The 21,800-nt window shown below is 32.6% G+C and overlaps 1 protein-coding gene across 4 annotated transcripts in view; it reads right to left on the minus strand.

Annotated features, from left to right (window-relative positions):
- Window positions 1-21,800, minus strand: part of LOC114341083 (O-acyltransferase like protein) — a 134,854-nt gene that overhangs the window by 108,049 nt on the left and 5,005 nt on the right. For 3 of the 4 annotated variants that reach the window (XM_050649799.1, XM_028291864.2, XM_028291866.2), the window contains exon 2: window positions 5,014-5,150. In XM_050649799.1, coding sequence (XP_050505756.1) covers window positions 5,014-5,142 — 129 coding nt within the window. In that variant the 5' untranslated portion in view covers window positions 5,143-5,150. Of the gene's footprint in view, window positions 1-5,013; window positions 5,151-7,148; window positions 7,243-21,800 lie in introns of those variants that run through there. The other variant, XM_028291865.2, reaches the window with a different exon arrangement.

Below are 21,800 nucleotides of genomic sequence, written 5' to 3' on the forward strand. Positions count from 1 at the left end.
GGAACTGTTTCAATGGCTGTTATCTTGCAGTTTGTATTGAGAAGACTTTTTGTACTGGGCCTGATGATGATTCATATATTGTAAGACTCGAAACCGGTTGCCCCATGATTATATAACAACTAGTAAAAATACAAACTAAAGATTGCGAGTATTGACTCAATTACTATATCCAATTGTATAATGGACTCGCATTGGCAACCCTTTCATCATAAGCGAATTAATCAAAAAAACAGAATGTTAAGAAAACCGGAGTCTATAGTTGGGTTTTAATTTCAGTATTTTATAAATGCCCGGTACACCATAAAAATTTAACTGGTTAGCAACAATATTATTACAGCGGTATTGTTAAAGAATTAGGCTATAACATATTAAAAAATCACTTAAATCTGCCAACTTGTTTAGGAAATATAAGACATTAAGGTTAACAAAAATTTTAAATGGACGGGTTTCTATATGCACGCAAGTTTATATAAAAATATATTAAATTGAACTAAAATCATCTTAATAGCTTATAGGTCTGGATCCCGCGTATGAAAAAAAAGTTGATTAATAGCAAGCTGAAAATTTGTTAATAGCTTAAGGGTGTCTAGACGGATAAACTTTGATATATGGGAACACTGGAACTGGGGCAGTTTTAATTGTGGAACAGGTTAAAAATTTGGAACGGCCAGACCACGAAAACGGCACATTTATTTTGTCCGACAGAATAGACTTAAACTCTCCGAACAGAGATTAAACTCTCATGCAAAAATCAGAGTGCTATTTATCACCTGTCATAATTCCTGTCATTTGACATATTCTACATGTGCCACTCATTAAAGCGCCCATTTGGTGATAAATAGCAGTCTGATTTTTGCATGAGAGTTTAATCTCTCTTCGGAGAGTTTAAGTCTATTCTGTCGGACAAAATACATGTGCCGTTTTCGTGGTCTGACCGTTCCAAATTTTTAACCTGTTCCACCATTAAAACTTCCCCTGTTCCAGTGATCCCATATATCAAAGTTTGTCCGACTAGTCACCCTTAAGCTATTAACAAATTTTCAGCTTGCTATTAATCAACTTTTTTTTCATACGCGGGATCCAGACCAATACATTTTAATGTTCTTTATAATTTGGAGCACGAAATATTGTAAAATATTTCAGTTTCTCTGTAAATACAGTGAAAATTATTTAAAAACAAATGAGAACTGTCAAAATTAATCGGTCTACCAATAGATGTTGCCAAGTTTCAACTTCATGGCTTGTTAAGTAAAGGTGGCTATGATACTACATACTATATTAAATAATTTTTTTATCTTTTTTTTAAAATACAATTTGATAGTATCACTCTTCTACTTTTATTTGACGTAGGCAGTATTGCACTATCTTTATTATTTTCTCTCTGAGGTTATTGCAAAACAAAGGTCTCTGGGATAAACAAATATAATAACTTTTAAAACAATTAATGGATCGGTTTCAAATTTTTTGAGAGTTTGTTAAGAACCGCAATACCCAGCTACTTTGGGTGAAACCCTAAAGTTCTAAGTTAAATTTAGTAAAAGTTATTAACAAATATCGATTTTCATTTATTTTGCAATCAGCTAGCAACAAATTGACTTTTTAACATCCAAAAAAAGGCATTTTAAAGCTTTCTAAATATTCTAAAAAATCAAATTTTGTTAATTTTATGTCAACAATTTAGCTTTTTAATGGGGTGTAAAAAATCGAACAAATCGCGTTTTTTGCACTAAATTGTTAATAATTAAAAAACGGACGCGAACTCGAGGTAGGAAACAGGTAGGGTTTCTTTTTACAGGTCTATAATAACTAGAAAAGTAGTCAGCTACCTGGATATTTCAGTGTCCTGAGAAAATTCTTATTTTCCTAAGGATTATATAGAATAAAATTGAGCAAAATAAATTGTATATTTTTCGGAATTAATATTATCCCGTAAAGGACCCCGCACAAACCTTAGGAAAAATAGGTCCCAGTGGATTTCGTTCATACTTTGGGAAAATACTCTTTGAAGCATCCTGATAAAAAGTTCTCATGGGCACAACTCAATTGTATGAAGGATTTTCAAGATATAGAGGCCCAAACTCGGAAAATTATAAGATTTACGGGGTATTCCAATTCCGTGAGTTACTGGTTATTTGGCAACATGTAGAAGTTTGGATCAAGGAAAAGTACTAGTAGTATAGGATTTTTTGCTGGCTATCCAATGGCAACCTTTACTTTGACCCTGACCTTCAACGGTCATCTTCTAGAGCTTCGAGGGTTTTAGGCACCAAATTGATATAAACAGGTTACTCATCAGATTTGACCTTCGGATGACGTGGTGGCCAGGGCCACTGCAAGGGACGTCATCTTCTAGAGTTTCGATAGTTTTCGGCATTTAATTGATGCAAATGAATTACTGGAGGGTTTTTTGAGGTCGCTAAGCACGAATGTGCCACCAGAACCGACTCCCGGAGCACCTGGTTTCCAAGGTCAATGAAAGGGGCTCATGGAGTTTCGAGGGTCTTTGGTACTACATTGATGCAAACGGATTGCTCATAGGTTTTTGGAGTTGCTGAACACGAATACCCCATCAGAACAGACATCGGAGTACCTGGTGCAAAAGGCACGCCATGCTTTGGAGATTCGAGAGCTTTCGGTACTAAATTAATGTAAACTGATTACTCACAGGTTTTTGGGATTGCTGAATGTGAATTCGATATCATATCCGATCCACGGAGCACCTGGTGTCTAAAGCAGATCTTCTTCTGGAGTTTCGACAGGCTTCGGCATTAAATTGATGCAGATGGGTATTACTCATTAGTTTTTGGGACTTCTAAACACAAATACGTCATCAGAACAGACACTGGCGTACCTGGTGCCTAAGGCACGTCATCTTCTGGGGTTTCGAGAGTTTTCGGTACTAAATTGATGCAAGCGGATTACTCTTGTGTTTTTAGGGTTGCCGAACAAGAATATGACTTAGATAAAAGACTCTGGAGTATCTAGTGGCCACGATGAATACCACTATCAAAATAGAATGTAGTAACTCGATATTAAAATAAAGGAAGGAAAAACATTGTCAGATATAAATTGAGTTTATATTTTTTATAAATAATTAAAACAATTGAAGAGCACCATACAGTTATTTTATTTCACAATAAAACACTGAAAAACGTTTGTTTTCTATACTTCCACAAAATTTATTACAGCTATGTTATTACTACAGCTGTTTCGGCAAAGTGCCTTTCTCAAGTGATATATTTTACAATGTGTTTGCCTTTTTAAGTCTTTAACTGAAGAGGTTGAGGAGTGGGGAGCTGTTTGTCTCGAGTTGGTCATTCAGAATTATATCTGTATTTTTCAATTTATTAATTTCCATTGATTCTAAAAGTGATAGCTTAAGGCCTTTATTTTGAATGCAAAATTTTGAATTCAAAATAAAGGCCTTAAGCTATCACTTTTAGAATCAATGGAAATTAATAAATTGAAAAATACAGATATAATTCTGAATGACCAACTCGAGACAAACCACTCCTCAACCTCTTCAGTTAAAGACTTAAAAAGGCAAACACATTGTAAAATATATCACTTGAGAGAGGCACTTTGCCGAAACAGCTGTAGTAATAACATAGTTGTAATAAATTTTGTGGAAGTATAGGAAACAAACGTTTTTCAGTGTTTTATTGTGAGATAAAATGAACTTCCATCAAGTAACGGTCGAATCCATCAATTAGTTATTTTATTAATATTTTTGACTTTGAAAACGGTATAAAGGACGTACAAAGGACAGGTTACAGGGGTTGGGATCAAAATAACATCTGCAGGTTTGTGTCAATATCTATATTCGTTATTGTTGTAACTCCAGGAGCCCCTTTCATTGATCTTGAAAATCAGGTGCTGCGGGAGTCGGTTCTGGTGGCATATTCGTGTATAACGACCTCAAAAAACCCTCCAGTAATTCATTTGCATCAATTAAATGCCGAAAACTATCGAAACTCTAGAAGATGACGCCCCTTGCAGTGACCCTGGCCACCACGTCATGCGGAGGCAGTGTTCCCAGATGACTTTTTTGAGGATCAGGAGGTGTCGCCACGAACGATCAGGAGATTTCAGGAGACTCGCTCGCCTCAAAAATTGGTAGAATTCTGTAGTTTCAGTCTTTACGTTTATAGATTGGCAACTAGATGTCGCCACGAAAAATCAGTAGAATCAGTTGGTGGAGTATTTTTACGTTTATAGGTAGGCATGCAACTCTATAAAATCTGTAAGGGACGGCTGTGGCAACGCTATATGGCGGCTAAAGCATAAAAATAAAAAAAATAAAATAGGATAAAATTCTGAAAAATTAAAACTCCATACAAAACCGTTCTTGAATCGTTACGCGCATGCGCAATGACGAGTAATGCTGCGCAGTAACACATTTTTCGTTACTGCGCATCCTCGTAATCATTCAAGAACGGTTTTGTATCGAGTTGGAACAAAACCAGATGATTTTCAGAATTTCATCACTTCATCAGGAGGTTTAAGGACGCCATCAGTAGATCAGTAGGCGAGGGTCGCCATCAGTAGGTCTCCTGAAATTTCAGGAGGTCTGAGAACACTGTGCGGAGGGCAATTCTGATGGCATATTCGTGTTTAGCGATCCCAAAAACCCATGAGTAATCTGTTCATATCAATTTAATGCCGAAAAACCCCGAAACTCTAGAAGATAGCGTCCGTTGGAGGTCAAGGTCAAAGTAAAGGTCGCCATTGGATAGCCAGTAAAAAATCCTAGACTACTAGTACTTTTCCTTGATCCAAACTTCTACATGTTGCCAAATAACCAGTAACTCACGGAATTGGAATACCCCGTAAATCTTATAATTTTCCGAGTTTGGGCCTCTATATCTTGAAAATCCTTCATACAATTGAGTTGTGCCGATGAGAACTTTTTATCAGAATTCTTCAAAGAGTATTTTCCCAAAGTATGAACGAAATCCACTGTGACCTATTTTCCATAAGGTTTGTACGGGGTCCTTTAAATGGTTCACTTACCTCAATAAATTCATTTAAATATTCACTTAGAGAAGACCTATCTAGTTGTGCTTCGATATTGCAGTATTTATTATACGGATCTTGTGTGCATTCTAAATAATCATCCATTTCATACAAGGGGGGAAGCATCCGGGAGTCTAAAATAGTAATAGGTATATTACTCTGGACTAAGTAGCAAAATAAATGGGAAAGGTATTTATGCGGGAAATGCGGGTTTTTTCAACAAAATCTTTAATTTTCAACTAAAATTTTAAGTAAGTAATTATTTATCAATAATTAAATAACCTGGTGACATAAAAGCCCTTTTGGTGTAGATTATATTTACAGAAGCCGATAAAAATTGAATGAACAGTTCAGCAACAATTAAATTGTTAATTAACAATTTACGGTCGCTATAATAACCGCAATAATTGTGATCCATAAGAATAACTACGATTTTTGTATAAAAAGGCCCCATACCTATCTAATGCACTTTGCAGAATTGAAATTGGATTATTTAAGCGGCCTCAGGAATATTTTAAAATTATAAACAATTGTTTGGCTTTGGCTTATAAACAAATAGAATATCTAGGCAACTATTAAATTAAATTATGAAACCGGTATTGGAACTTTTAAGAGAAAAACATTTAATTGTAATGAGTGGTTCCTGAGATACAAAATTGACCGGCATGTACGGCGAAGATATCAACAAGGGTGGTAATTTTCGAAACCTTATCTTTTTATTTCGGTACTCTTTTTTCACACAAATTTGCATATCTTTAAAAGGCTCATAACATATATTATAATAATAAAAACTATTTATATTACGAGTGAAAAATACCAAAAATACCAAAATTTCAATCAAAAATCAGGTTGGAGAAAATGGAACCTTAAAGTTCAAAATCGGTATACTTTTATAAAAAGCATTTTCTCAGCTTTCAATGGGGTAATTTTCTTCACTTTTGTGCCCAAGTAACTTGACTAGAGCCACCTAACTAATGGTAGGGGAGCAAAGTATGCTAAATGTGCAATCACTCGAGCGCTTTGGGGACTTCTTGGGTTGTGAAGAGTAGGTCCTACAACCAAAAAAAGTTAAGTATAGTTTTCCATTTTAGTGGGAACTTGTCCATTTTTAATTTAATTTTCCATTTCCAACAATCGTTTTTTCAGATTATAGCGCCATCTATCCATAATTCGAAAAAATGTCTCGAATAAAAGTTACTTATTTTTACGTAAGGAATCCAAATCTGCAATAAAAAATGGGGCTCCCATTTAAGATTTTAAAGGAACCCACCACCCCGCCTTCGTGTGGGATCGTGTTTGGTGCCATTCGATAGATTTTTCAAAAATATTGAATAAGTGTATTTTTCAGTTTTTCGATCTGATGTTCATTTCGCGAAATATCGCGGGATTAGTATTTAAAATATTAAATTTATCTCCCACCCCTCTCCGTGGGAAATCGTGTTTGGTATCATTCGATAGATTTTTGAAAAATATTGAGTACGTGTTTTTTAGTTTTTTCGATCTGTCATTCATTTCGCGAAATATTCACTTTTTTCTTCTGAAACCTTGGGGCTCACCCATTTCCTTACGCCCCGCTCAAATCGTCAGATTTTTTAAATATACACTGTTTTGCATGTACTTCACTTACCTTATCTTAATCTGTCGATTTCGAGTTTTTCTAAGGATAGATTTTTTTCGGTCCCCCTTAACGAACCAATATATGGTAGAGATACATTTCCAGGGTACAAGGTTTCTCCCCATGTAATAATCTGACGCGCTCGAGTAACTGCAAAAATCCCCGCTTGGGCTTCCCTACCATAACGCATCATTAAATGTCAAAGTTTCTTTTGTTTTGTCATAATAAATTTATTTATACATTATAACAAAACTTTTTAATTTGTTTACGCAAGGATTGTTTAAATAATTATACAGCTTTCAAATAGGAATATTTGTATTTTAAATGTTAAAAGGTACACTTGTAGTAAGTTTATCTAATAAACAGTCTACAACTGGAAAAAATAATATGTAGTTTTAATTTGTTATAAATAAATTAATTTATTATAACAAAACAAAAGCAACTTTGATTATCTAATAACTTCTCTTCTATATAATGTAATAAAATAAGTCTTAATATAAAGTTATTTTTGGGCTACCTGTTAAGCACATAACGCAGGATATGGGATTTCGTCACTTCCACACACTTATAATATAAAACCTATATTAATGTTTACAACTTTTTTTATTTTGACAACGATAATCACATAAATACCACGCAGACGTTTATGATTTACGATTTGTCTCGACGCGTACTATATTATCGGTTATTGCAGGCATAGGCTCTAGAATATTCATATTAATTTAAAAATAAATATTTTTATTATAGATTACTTGCTTACAATGGCATATTGTTTTCATAATAATTATTCATAAACGACCCGACAACCCTTCTTGTGAGCGGTCATTCCACTAGTCTAGAAGTGAAAGCATACATATAGTCCGTCCGCTATAACTTTTCCCATGCGGTGCGATTCATTTTCAATCAAATTAAGTCAAAACAGAAAGTGAAACGTACGCCGATGTGTGTAGCATATAGTACACAGTATACAAAATGTATATGTTACAGTTCAAGTTGATTCTCAGTTAGAGTTGACTCCAACTAGTTGGAGTCAACTCCAACTGAAACGAGCAGTAAAAGTTGATTTTAAAAATTTAAATCAACTTTTACTAGTTGGAGTTGACTCTTCCTGAATCGATTCAGTAAATGTTGATTATACGAGAATCTCAAGTGCATTTTTGATGAGTGTGCGTTTCTTTGTTTTGGCCGTTTCAACTACTTATTAGTATAGTCTGTAACGTCGCCCCCGTTAGGTAAATTATTCTGATTCGATTTTTGGCCCAAACTTACTCAAAGAAATATGTACATCCGTATAACAATCCTTATAACAAATACACAGGGTGTCACACGGTACCGCGCCGCGGTCGAAAAATTGTTTAACCAATTTTTGTTAACCAAATTAACAAAAATTATTTTTATCTACTCTATCTCATATTATGTAAAGTCAGCGGTTCTCAATCTGTGGTACATGTACCACTGGTGGTACATATCATTATTTGCGGTGGTACACAAAAACTTAAAATAGTAGTACATAGTAAGTCTTGATTATACAATCTAAAAATATAGAAATATAATAGAAGAAACTTTAGATGGTACTTGACTCAAAAAGATTGAGAACCGCTGATGTAAAGGTTTTGTTGTGTGAAAATTGTAAATATAGATAGCAGTGCATGAAGGGTTTAAAGTGTGTCTGAAGTAACAATGTATTTTAAATGGGTTTAACTTTTTCGCACTGTTTTTAGTACACTTTCATATGTGAAATGTTCACAAAACAGCGACCACGGAAGCAAAGATGGATGACAGAGGAAATATTGGATTTAATGGATGAAAGAAGAAAATGAATGTTACCATCCTTGGATTATAAGCTTTCATTTGACACCTCATTTGTCATATCGGAAAAGAAATGAAAGGCAGAATTTACAAATCAGTCATCAGACCAATAATGACATACGCGGCAGAAACACAACCCGACACAGAGAGGACAAAAAGATTGCTCGAAACAGTCGAGATGAAAACCCTTCGAAAAATCGATAGTAAGACTCTATGGGACAGAGCTAGAATTACAGATATACGACAGAGATGCAAGGTGGATAACATTAATAACTGGATAATAAACAGAAGAATAGAATAGAATGACCACATAAGTCGAATGACAACAAATAGGGTAGTCAGGACAGCGAGAGACGGTTCCCCAATAGGAAGACGTTCAGTGGGAAGACCACGAAAACGATCAAACGACAACTTACTAGAGGCACATTGAAAAAACAGACAAAGTAATGTCTATACAAAAAGAAGAAGAAGAATATTTGTCAATCTACCTGTTATAATGACGGAGGAGTTATATTCGAGGACGGACGGACAGACGGCCTAGGTTAAATTTGTCACTTTTAGTACCATCCTTGGATATTAATCTCTCATTTGACACCTCATTTGTCATTCTACCTGTTATAATTAACGAGGGGTTATACTCGCTGTCGAACAGATGGTACCAGGCAGTACCGTGGCCGAAAAATTGTTTATTAGTTATTTATGTATCAAGTCCGTAAAGTGGCTCGTTATCGAACGAGTCTGATATTACGAGCAGAGGAAGCGAAGCGAGCAACAGACGCATTCGATAAAGAGTATTGAGGTGGTGCGTACAAAATTGTATCGTCAATCATAAAAAACATTAACACTTACTTAAAACTTTGAGGAATTTTTTTTAATTTTAGTCGAAATAAAAAATTTGTATGACAGTAATGACATATGACTTTTGCATGATGGCCTGTTTTGATGTTTAATCGATAGGTTATCAATATTGTATACCTACCTAATTACTAAATCTGTAAAGTTTTGATTTATTTTGTATGAATATAATTGCGAAACACTACAGAATTTTACTTTTTGACATAAATTTTATTAATAATAAGATAAATTTTGTACAATATTTTTTATTAATTAAAGTAAATAAATTTTAATTTCACTCAAATAAATAGTCGATTGCTGCCATTGACCACTTACATTCAATCTCGGTTAATTTCATTAATAATCGCGGCAGGTAAAGTAACATTCTTCTTTCAATACAACAAAGTGTTACTTTACTGCCGAAAATGAGGGCAAATGAGTACAATAATGAATAATTTTAGTGACGTTTGGCGATAAACAATGATTTTAAACAAATTCGCAAAAATAATTTTTTCACTTCGTACAAATTTATTTTAGATCCTTTGGGCCTTTTTTCTCTAAAATTGACTGTTGTCGAGTTATTAGCGACTTACAATTTGAAAAACGCCAAAATAACTATTTTCAAGGTTTAATAACTCGGTTAAAGATAATTGTGAAAGTCGAGCGAGCGGACGTGGAGTAACGGCATAGTCGCTGGCCTCATACGCCAGTGCACGTGGGTTCGAGCCCTGCCAAAGACAAACCATTTTCATTTACAATAATGACACGAGCCGTCTCACCGTGTCTCGGAGAGCACGTTAAGCCGTCGGTCCCCCTGGGCTAGTGTACATCGACACTAGTTACTTGAAACAGGGTTAAAGGTGTAATTGGCGCCGGAACTATCCGAAAGGCAAAAATGCCATACGATATTATATATTATGAAAGTCAGAAACTAAAAAAAATCAAAGATTAAAGCTACCTCTATAAGATCCTGAAGAAATTGTCGTCATTATTTCATTAAAAAGATATTATTTTTAATTATCAACAATGAGCGCTAAGCGTGTATTGAGGCGGCCGTCAATGTGAGTGCGAGTGAGATTCACCATTGGACGGCCGGAATGGTGCATCTCTTTAGCACTCACCATTGACGGTCGCCTAATACGCACTTAGCGCTCATTGTTAATAATTAAAGATAAAGCTTAGTAATAAAATAGTGACAAAAATTTCTGCTGGATCTTGTAGAGGAGGCTATAAACTTTGATTTAGTCACTTTCTGACTTTTATAACAATGGATTTTAATCGAGTTATTAAGCCTTGAACATGGCTATTTTCGCATTTTTCAAATTTTAAATCGCGTATAACTCTTTACAGTACAACAATCAATTTTATAGAAAAATCACAAAATACCTTTTTTTGCTCAGAATAACCCAAATGATCTAAAAAAAATTGTTCGAAGTGAAAAAATTATTTTTGTGAATTTGTCTAAAAAAAATTGTTTAAACAATTTATCGATCAAGGTACTGCCTGGCACCCAGTAGATTTGTTATAAGGACCTCTTTTTGAGTAAGTTTTTTGCAAAAAATTCGAATCGGAGTAATTTACCTAACGTGGGCGACGATACAGCCTAGACTAATTTGAACATATTCAGTAACATTTAATTTCTAGAATCGGCTGTTTGTGTGAATCAGAATCAACTTTGACTAACTGGCATTTTGAAGAGTATACTTTAACTAGTTGGAGTCTACTTTTACTAGTAAATGTTGAATAGAAATCTTCATTTTATATTTATAATTAACTTTTACTGAAACCAGCCGTTAGAGTTGACTCGAACTAGTAAAAGTCAACTCCAACTGGATAATCAACTTGAACTGTAACATATATATGTTACAGTTCAAGTTGATTCTCAGTTAGGAAAGGAGCAGTAAAAGTTCATTTGAAAAATTTAAATCAACTTTTACTAGTTGAAGTTGACTCTTCCTAACTCTTGTTAGTAAAAGTAGATTATACAATTTATACGAGTATAATCTCACGTGCATTTTTGATGAGTGTGCGTCTCTTTGTTTTGACCGTTTCAACTACTTATTAGTCCAGGCTGCAACGTCGCCCCCGTTAGGTAAATTATTCTGATTTGATTTTTTTGCACAAACTTAAACAAATACACAGTGTCAGGCGGTACCGCGTAACCAATTTTTGTTAACCAAATTCACAAAAATAATTCTTATCTACTCTACCTCTATATCTATCTAAGTTTTTATTGTGTGAAAATTGTAAATATAGATAGCAGTACATGAAGGGTTTAAAGTGTGAGTGAAGTAATAATGTATTTTAAATGGAATTTACTTTTTCGCACTTTTCTAGCACACTTTACAATACAATACTGACAAATATTTCTTCAGTATCTTGTAGGGGGGGGGGGGTCGTTAAAATTTGATTTGGTGACTTTCTGACTTTCATAATAATAATTTTTAACTGTTGAAAATGGTCATTTTCGCATTTATCAAATTTTAAATCGCGTATAACTCGAGAACAATAAATTTTTCAGAAAAATCACAAAAGACCAATTTTGCTCCGAATGACCCAAATTAATGATGTAAAAAATGTCCGAAGTGAATTCTTTTTGTGAATTTGTTTAAAAAAATTGTTTAAACAATTTTTCGATTACGGTACCACCTGAAACCCTGTGGATTCGTTATAAGGACCTCTTTTTGAGTAAGTTTGTGCAAAAAAATCGAACTGGAATAATTTACCTAACGGGGGCGACGATACAGCCTGGACTAAAAATATCACGATTTGAACATAATAAACAGTACTAATTTCTAGAATCGGTTGTTTGTGTGAATCAACTTTTACTAAATGGCATTGCGAAGAGTATACTTTAACTAGTTGGAGTCTTCTTTTACTAGTAAATGTTGAATAAAAATCTTCATTTTATATTTATAATTAACTTTTATTAAAACCAGCCGTTTGAGTCGACTCGAACTAGGAAAAGTCAACTCCACCTGGATAATCAACTTGAACTGTAACATAAATATACACCTCGATGTTCGTTTCAATTTATGTTTTGACTTAATTTGATTGAAAATGAATCGTACCGCATGGGAAAAGTTATACCGGAAGGACATACATAATACTACTTATAGCCCAGTCGGATTTGACAAATTAAGCTTAACCTTGAATGTCAAGCTACCCTAAATTTTATTATTCTAACTCTAGGTCAGTGAGTGAACTTGAAAGTCGGCGATACCGTGTAATTTTCCGTATCATCACCGAATTACATGAACATTTTAATTTCGGTTCCACTTCGCTTTTGGACGTGAGGTCAGGGTTGCTTTTATTTGGAGGGTGAAAGCCACCCCCTTACGGAGTAAAAAACACATGTTCAAAATAAGTCCAGAAATGAAAATCCTGACTAATTCTAAGCAACTTTTGTTTTATATAGTCAATATTTTTTGAGATATTTGCGAGTAAAATGATTATTTTTCATTTTTTTTCCAATAAACACGTTTTTGGACGGTTTTAAGTAAATAACGGAAAAAGTAGAAAGTATAAAGTAAAAAGCTTTATTTGTTTTTATAAAAGTTTCTAGCATAAAATCTATGCAAGTTAGACTCAAAATAAATTTGGTGCTTTTTTTGTTAAAAAAATCGTGACAATCACCCCCTATATAATAGCATTCCAAATTAAATGAATCGTTACAATTTATTTAACTTCTTTATTGTTTATACGATCAGTAAGTTTCACAAGTTTAAAGTGCTTACCTTTGAAAGAGTTATACAGGTTGTAACAGAACGACAGGTCATAAATTAAATCACATATTCTGGGGCCAAAAATCTTAGTCCATTGAACCTTTGAACCTAACTTACCTCAGTACAAATGTGCACAAAAAAAAGTTACAGCCCTTTGAAAAGTTACAAATGGAAAATAGATTTCTTTCAGTATATCGAAAACTGTTACAGATAGTTTCTTTTAGTTTTTATCAAAAATTATCAGTGACATTTTTGTGCGCCCATAAAACTTTATTGGGGTTTTGTTCTCTGAAACCCTCACCCAAATGTTTGTGTATGTTCCAATTAAATTATTATTGTGGTAACATTAGTTAAACACAAAATGTTTAAAACTTTTTTGTCTCTTATTACTTTTTCCATAAGCCAGTTTGTATCGAGATGCGGCTTATTAAATATGTATGTTTCAAAATTTTTAAGCACCTAACAAAATGTAAATTTAATATATATCTTCATATTATTACCAGGTGTCTTATTAACCATTTACAAACATGTGGTGGATTATACAAATGTTCAAAATATCACAATAAAAACAGTTTTGTCAAAAAAGTAGTAAGAGGCAAAAAAGTTTTAAATTAATAATATACTATTTTATTGGGAAATAAGCCACAATTTAATTTACAAATGAAATTTATTGATGTTTCGATATTCACTTCGGAGGTCGTTATCTAAATACAAAAAGTGTTTTAAAATAAATGTTTAAATACAAGTTTTAACCTCGGTTAGGTGCGCCACCTTATGTAACGTACTTAATCGCGCTGGGACTACCAGACCCATAACAATAAATCGGCTTGATCTGTGTTTTTTAATGGTTGTTTAATAATTTATTGTAGTAATTTAGTTTTTCATAGTAATCTAAATTTTTTATCAACAAAACTCTGATTTAAAGACAAATTTAATTGAAACAAAATAAGTTATCAATCGAAGGAGCACAGAAAAGAACAATAAATATCGTTCCCATACCACCAGATTGACAACACAGGTGGAATACTTTCTTTGGGAGACACCTCCTGAGATTTTCAAAATTTATAGATCAAACAGGATGCCGAGGAAATTAAGATGAGAGAATTTTAAATAATTCACAACTCATCTGCCCAGCGTGGTAAAAGTTCCAAGAAGAAAAATTCCTCAATACTCCCACAAAAAAGTAAATGAATTAAGAAAAAGGATATGGGACTACTGATGAGGGGAAAACACCTCCGAAACCGGTATAGACTCTTCCTGAACTCTCCGATTTAACCAGAGTATTATGCAGCTGCTGCATTTTCGTGGTGCAAGGAAATTGAAAATGTTTATACATTTTTAAATTTAATTGAGTTGATTCAGATTTGAATCGTCATTAGTAGTAATAATACATTTCTAAGAGTAATTTAGTTTGTCTATAGAGTTGTTTCACTAAGTCAATACTTTTCGAGTTATTTGCGAGTGAATATGTTCATTTTTAACAAAAAGAACATGCTTTTGGACGGTTTTTCGCAAATAACTGAAAAAGTAAGTACCCATTTTATCGAAAAAAATATTCTCAGCGAAAATATGGCTTATAGAAAAGTGAAATAAATGGTATATGCATGAAGTATGTTAATTGAAGTCACATTTCAAATCGAATCAACGTGAAATAATAAAAAAAAAACGAAGAACTACTGTATGGTGTCGAAGCATGGACATTAAAAATATCCACCATTAACCGTTTGGAGGCCTTTGAAATGTGGCTGCACAGACGTATACTGAAAATACCATGGACGGCTATGCTGACAAATGTGGCAGTCCTTAAGAGAGCAAATGCTACCCGCGAGATGCTTGATAACATCAAATATAGAAAGATGGCCTATTTTGGACACGTAGTAAGGGGAGACCGGTATAATATTCTTCAACTTATTATGATAGGTAAAATTGAAGGGCGCAGAGGAATTGGTAGAAAGCAGGCCTCTTGGTTGAAAAATATCCGGGAGTGGACGGGAATAAAGAAAGCAGAACACCTATTTAGAATAGCTCGAGACAGAGACAGTTTCGCCATGTTAATCGCCAACGTCAAGGGGACTTGATAGGGCACGTTAAGAAGAGAAGGAGAACTTTTCGGGGAAAACTCATTACAACTTTTTTAAAATATTAAAAAAAAAAGATTTATTTTTGGTTTTTAAAAAACTTTTGGTCGCTTTTATTTTTAGTTAAAAAAACGCGAAAATCACCCCCTAATTAGCATCCCAAATAAAATTAATCGTTACCGCCTCACAAGTTACTTTGCTTATGTATTCTTTATTATGATCTTAAGTTTCATCGGTTCAAAGTGCTTGTTTATGAAAAGGCTGTAGTTAAAATAGCTTGAACAAGTCACTAATCACGAGAGTATGCAAATTTTAAACAGTCATAGCTTAACCAATTGTTGACTATCAGGAAAACAAAAAATCCAAAATATTCAGAAAAGCAAAACATACATTTTATTACTCTTTGAGATTTTTGGTATTACTAATAATTTTCAAGTTAATTTAGAAAAAAAAAAAGGATTTTTTCAAAATTAGAAAAAAGTTTTTATTTTAACATCATTTTTTTTTTCCAAAAACAAATACCTTGAACCCATGAAACTTGCAGATCATATTATTAAGAATACAGAAGCAAAGTAACTTGTGAAGCGGTAACGATTAGTTTTATTTGGGATGCTAATTAGGGGATGATTTTCGCAATTTTTTTACCAAAAAATAAAAGCGACCAACAATATTTTGAGCGTAACTCACGTACTTTTATTGTTACAAGTTATTAAAAAAATAAACCTCTTTGTAAACACTTTAAAAAAAGTTATACTGAGTTTTACTCGGAAAGTGCTCTGTTTTTTGGTTATTTCACGTTGAAATATTCGATTTGGAATTGGGCGAATAAGAACCTACTTTTTATTAGCTACAACTCCGTCTACTGGGTATACGGACTTCATGCATAGGTACACAGGTACACCATTTGTTTTACTTTTTATAAGCTATAGTTTTATTAAGAATATTTTTTTCGATAAAATACTTAAGTTTTGAGTTATTTGCGAAAAACCGTCCAAAAACATATTTTTTTTAATGAACATATTCATTCGCAAATAACTCAAAAATATTGACTTAGTGAAAAAACTCTATAGAACAAAAGTTGCTTGAAATTAGTCATTTTATCCAATTCCAGACTTATTTTAAATGTATATTTTTTACCTCACGAGAAGAAGTATTCCCCTCCATTTTTGTAAAATGGAGGTGATGTAGAATTGTAAACTTTTTATTATATAATAAAAGACAATGTCAACTACCTATTCCCAAATTTTCATCCTTACTTTATTTTTTTTGGGTCAGATTGATCTTTGATCGGGCCATGTTATGACTTACACCATGTGAACAGCAGCAGCAGCTGAAACTAGCACAACGCCAAGAAACATGGAAACATTAATTTAAATGTTAAGAAAATATCAGGAACAACATTGAAGGACAAAATGTGGATTAAGCAGATCAGAAACATATGAATAATAGACGACTTAAATGAGTAGGTGCAAAATATGCCCCCTCCTTCACATATGCTGTGTACTGGAAAATACATTAAACAATGCAATAAACCAGAAAGTATTAGTGCCCAAAACGTGTGAATAATTAAATTTAAATAACATAATGATAAGCCACTTCAATTGGTTTTCATAAAAAAAATAATAGAATATAGTAACAGTAGATAAACTGAATTTACAGCTTGTGTTGATGGCTTGAAAAACGCGTACACTCACCGAACAAGAATATAAATCAACATAGCTTAATATGTACTTTGAAACCGTTTAAATCAAACAAAGAGAGCCAACTGTATAGAGAAATAAGAGCTTATTTTGACAACCAAGGTTTGACCTATTGAAAAAGCCCGCAATATTTAAAAAAATCAATTATAAACTCATGTATCTTGCGGGATACGTTGGGTAAAAGAGGGGTGTAACTTTAAATAGAAATATCAACACTAAACAAAAAATATTGCAAAAAGAAAGATAAATAAGTGATAAATGTGTCACTTTTCTTGAGCACATTCACAGATTGTTTTGAATAAAGTAATCACTTATACTGTCTTAACTCGATAAACGACGCTTTATACACATCTTAGATGGCCAAATGCCTTGCACAAGTCGACATGTGACACTGTTTATGTTCGGTGCACCTCTGATTTTGGTTAATCATATACTGACTCTAGTGTCATCTAACGACAAATACTTGAACTGTTATAAACGTAACAGTTTTTGAGACAAAATTTTGTAGTTATTGAACTGTCACACCGGTGCAATAAAACCGTTTATTTTTGTTTCAGTTGTGACACTATTTGAGCGGAGGTGCGATATGTATGTGTATTATTTATACGATTTGTAAGTTTGAAAAGTTCAGAGTGCTTATTTTTGGAAAAAAAGTGGTTTTGTGGTAAAAAATTTTTTTCTAAAAATTTTGTAGAAGTGCTTTTTTCAAAATAGCTTAAAAAGTATTAGCGATACAAAAATCTTGAATAATAAAAAATGTTCGTTTGGCTTTTATTAATATGTTAGTTTAATGTTGTTTTTCTGACAGACAAAAAATGGTTAAGTAATGGCTGATCAAAGTCTGCATACACTCGTGATTAGTGACTTGTTCAAGTCCTTTCAACTATAACTCTTTCAAAAACAAGCACTTTAAACCGGCGAAACTTACAGAGCATATAAAAAATATATAAGTAAAATAAATTGTCTAAAGCGGTAACGATTCATTTCATTTGAGGTGCTAAACAGCGGGAGATTTTCACGATTTTTTTACCAAAAAAAAGGAGCCAACTTTATTTTGAGCGCAACTCGCTTAGTTTTGAAGCTAGAAACTTTTATACAAAAACTCAAAATAAAGCTTTTTTCTACGACCGTGCTGAAACAGCCACTTTTCCATACGCATTTTGTTTCCGAAAGTTGCGCTTTCCCGCACGGCGTGCGGGAAAGTAGAATACCTTGTAATATGGCATTATAGTATTTATTATAATATAATACATGCAATAAACTAATATTTAGATATTATATACTAATTTATTTCAAATCTATTTTATTGTGTTCATGTTTTAATGAATTTAACGCGATAATTCGTTAAAGTAGAATTATTTTGACATAATATTCAAATCAGTCAGAAATATTCACATAAGTCAAACTAGTAGACAATAGGGCATTTCATCGTTTGTCATTTGTTTCGAGCTTCTGTCATATATTGTATAATCTGTGTATAATGTTAATATACACACATATATAATTTTATTGAAAGTATGGTTTTAACAACCTTGTCAAAGAACATATTTTGTGTATTTTCACTCCTAAATAAATACTGACATAACTCTATTTGTTGTGGCTTTTTTCCAAACGTACTGCCCTAGAAAAAATATTGTTCCTAACTAATGCGGAAAGTGTCTTCCCCGCACTCGACTGCTTGCCCGAACTCCGCTACTGCGTCGTTCGGGTCAACGGAAGTCTGGTGCGCTTCCGCACTAGTTAAAAAAATAACTATTTTTAAACACTTTAAAAAAGTTTTAATGGATTTTTCCAAAAAGTGTTTCATTTTTTGGTTATTTTACGTTGAAATATTCGATTTGAAATTTGACGAATAAGAACGTATTTTTCATGAGCTACAACTTTGCTTGTGGTACGTCTATAGATTTCACGAATACAGAATTTTTTTTGTCGTTTTCTATGCCACATTTTTGCTAAGAATATTTTTTCGAGAAAATACTGACTTGAGTTATTTGGGGAAAGCAGCTTGAAAATGTGTTTTCTTTTGTCGAAAAATAGACATTTTCAATTGCAAATAACTCGAAAAGTATTAACTTTAAAAAAACTGTATAGAAAAAAAGTTGCTTATAATTAGTCAATTTATCCATACTGGGACATATTTTAAACGTATATTTTTTCACCCCCGAGACGGGGTAAATGTCACCCCCCAAGTAAAAGCAGTTAACGGCATAAGTTCAACTTTGAAGTGAAGGGTATGAGAACCTAAATCTAAATGTACATTTAATTCAGAGTTGACCCTGAAAATTACACGGTATCGCCGTATTTCCCTTTCATTTACTGGGCTAATAGTAATAATAGAATAATAGTTAAAATATGCACAAATCAAAGTAGAAAAAGAAAAAAAAACAGCTGAATATTTTAAATATGACACAATCACTCAGAACAACCTTAAAAATTAAACATAATAATATTCATTTTTTGAATTTTTTGTGTTTCATTAAACTATACTACAATCACAATAAAGATGTACTAGAAATAAACAAACCAAGACACGTTGACTATTACGAGGAACATTCCCCAATCATAATCAGCCCTCTGATGGATGACCGAAGTTATCGTTAACGTAAAGTTATCCTGTAGTTATGTTATAACTAGAGACTGGAAAATATGCACTAAAAAATGTCTAAAATATGCATGCAATATGCATTTTAAAACAAGCTGAATATGCACAATTAACATGCAAATATGCATTTATATATGCACTTATTTTTATATGAATAATTTTATGGTTTACGTTAAATACATAAATAAATAAAAAATAATAAAAATAAATAAATAGGTTTGAATTTAAACCAAATTGTATTATTATTTCTTAATATATTTTTTTAACTTCAGGTTTTGTGACAAATAAAACGGCAAAATATTTTATTTTGACCACAAGATAAATAAGAGTACAATAAAATAAATGTACATATTTTTATTGTTACAATATTGATTCATATTTTCTAAACTAATATTATAAAAAGAGTACAATAAAACAAATTTACATATTTTTATTGTTACAATAAATAATCATATATTGATTCATATTTTCTAAACTAATATTATGTCTTCTATCTGTTAATATTTGTTTATAGGCAGAAAAAGATCTCTCAACGTCACAAGATGTAATTGGGGCATATTTAAACTTTGCTATTAGAGACGGATCCATATTAATATTTTCATCGAAGTTTCCAAAATTGATTATATTATTTATTGAACGCAATAAAGTGAAACCCTCATTTTTGTTTAAAACGTCATCAAGTTTATCTTTAATTTTTACTCCAATTTCCCCATTCAGATTTGTTATTTTCTGTTTAACCGAATCAACAATAGACATACTATTGTGAAGACATAAATTTTGAGCCTCTAATTTTGTAATTGAACTTTCAATGATATCGAAATTCGATTTTATATACAACAATTGATTTTTAATAGACTTTTCTTTAAAAATATTTTGACAGTTATCAATAGCGGTACAAGTCGGATCAAAACTTGAAATAACGCTTTTGATGTCGTCGTAGTGTTCAGATAAAAATATAGCACTTTTAAGCCAAGTTCCCCATCTGGTTAATACTGGTTCTGGTGGTAAAGGAATATCGGGAAGCATCTCCCTATATACCTGTACACGTAGTGGTGCTTTCAGAAATACTTTTTTTACATTATTTATTAAGGTGTTTACATTGGGAAATTCAATTCTAACTTTCTCTGCAACTCTGTTTAGGCCGTGCGCCAAACATGTACAGTGAATTAAATTAGGGAAAAAGATTTTAAGATTGGATGCAGCTTTCATCATATATGAGGCGGCATCACTAAGCATTAATAATATTTTTTCAAATGGTACTTGATCAGGTAAAAAAAAATTTGTTAGGGATTCGTTAACAAATCTAGCTATTGTAGCATAGTTTGTTTTTTCCAAACATTTTACACTAATTAAGTATGAGTTTTTAAAATCGCCAGAGTCGTTAAGAACTCCAACAATTAGATTCGCAATTTGTCGACCCTTTGTATCCGTTGTTTCGTCGACGGAAATCCAAAGATATTCGGCTTTTAACTGATTTTTAATACTCGTCATCACATCTTTGTAACATGCACTGACATATTTTTTCCGAAGAGTTGAAGAACTTGGTATTTGAGCTGGTTTATCTTTAATCTTGCAATAAGTTTTTAAAAAGTTTTGACACGATTTATGTTCTAACTTGTGCAGAGGGATATTGCAGTTCAAAAAAAAATGGCATAAATCCTTTGCAAAGGTTTCTTGCCCAACTGACGTATTCTGAATCTGCAAACTGTTCTGTAGAATCTGCTGGCGAGGTTTATTATCATTTTTTGATAGCTTAGTTTGGTGAAGTGAAGTTTTTATGTGTTGAACTACTTGGAATTTCTTTTGACATGGAATCTGGAATATAATGATAATGATGTTTTAGATGTTTTCGTAAATAGATACCTACATTAAAATGATCAAACTTTTTAAACCTCCCCCAATTTTTTTTTATTTCTCAAAGTGAAATTGAAATCGTCAAACAATAAAGTACAGTCAGTGTACCGTAGTATACAGGGTGGGCCACTCTCAACACCTCGCTCTGTATAAGCCAAACCGTTGCGAACTTTAAAAAACAGTTTTTGAAGAAATGGGACGGTTTGTCATTTTAGAATAGACAGACACATAGATGTGCAAAGAAGTTTGATAAGTTTAAAAATCTATTGAAGTGGAGAACTTACCTTTTTATCACAAATGGTGCAAAACATACTTTCACTGTCGATAACTTTTAGATGATTGTTACTTCCAATCCAACTTCTGAGAAGACTTGATTTTTCCCTTGCTACTTTAGGCATTTTCACAATAATAATAAAATGATTTTTTTACACAGTATAGTCAATAACTTGCAATCACAAAAGTTGAATAATCGGCGATTGATTTAAGACTAACCATTCATAAAATAAAATAATCTATCCTACCCTTAAAATGCTTAAAATTTCGTTTTGGTTGGTTTTCCCAGAATAA

This window comes from Diabrotica virgifera, chromosome 4 (genome assembly GCF_917563875.1).
Source record: "Diabrotica virgifera virgifera chromosome 4, PGI_DIABVI_V3a".
NCBI classification, from domain to species: Eukaryota; Metazoa; Arthropoda; class Insecta; order Coleoptera; family Chrysomelidae; genus Diabrotica; species Diabrotica virgifera.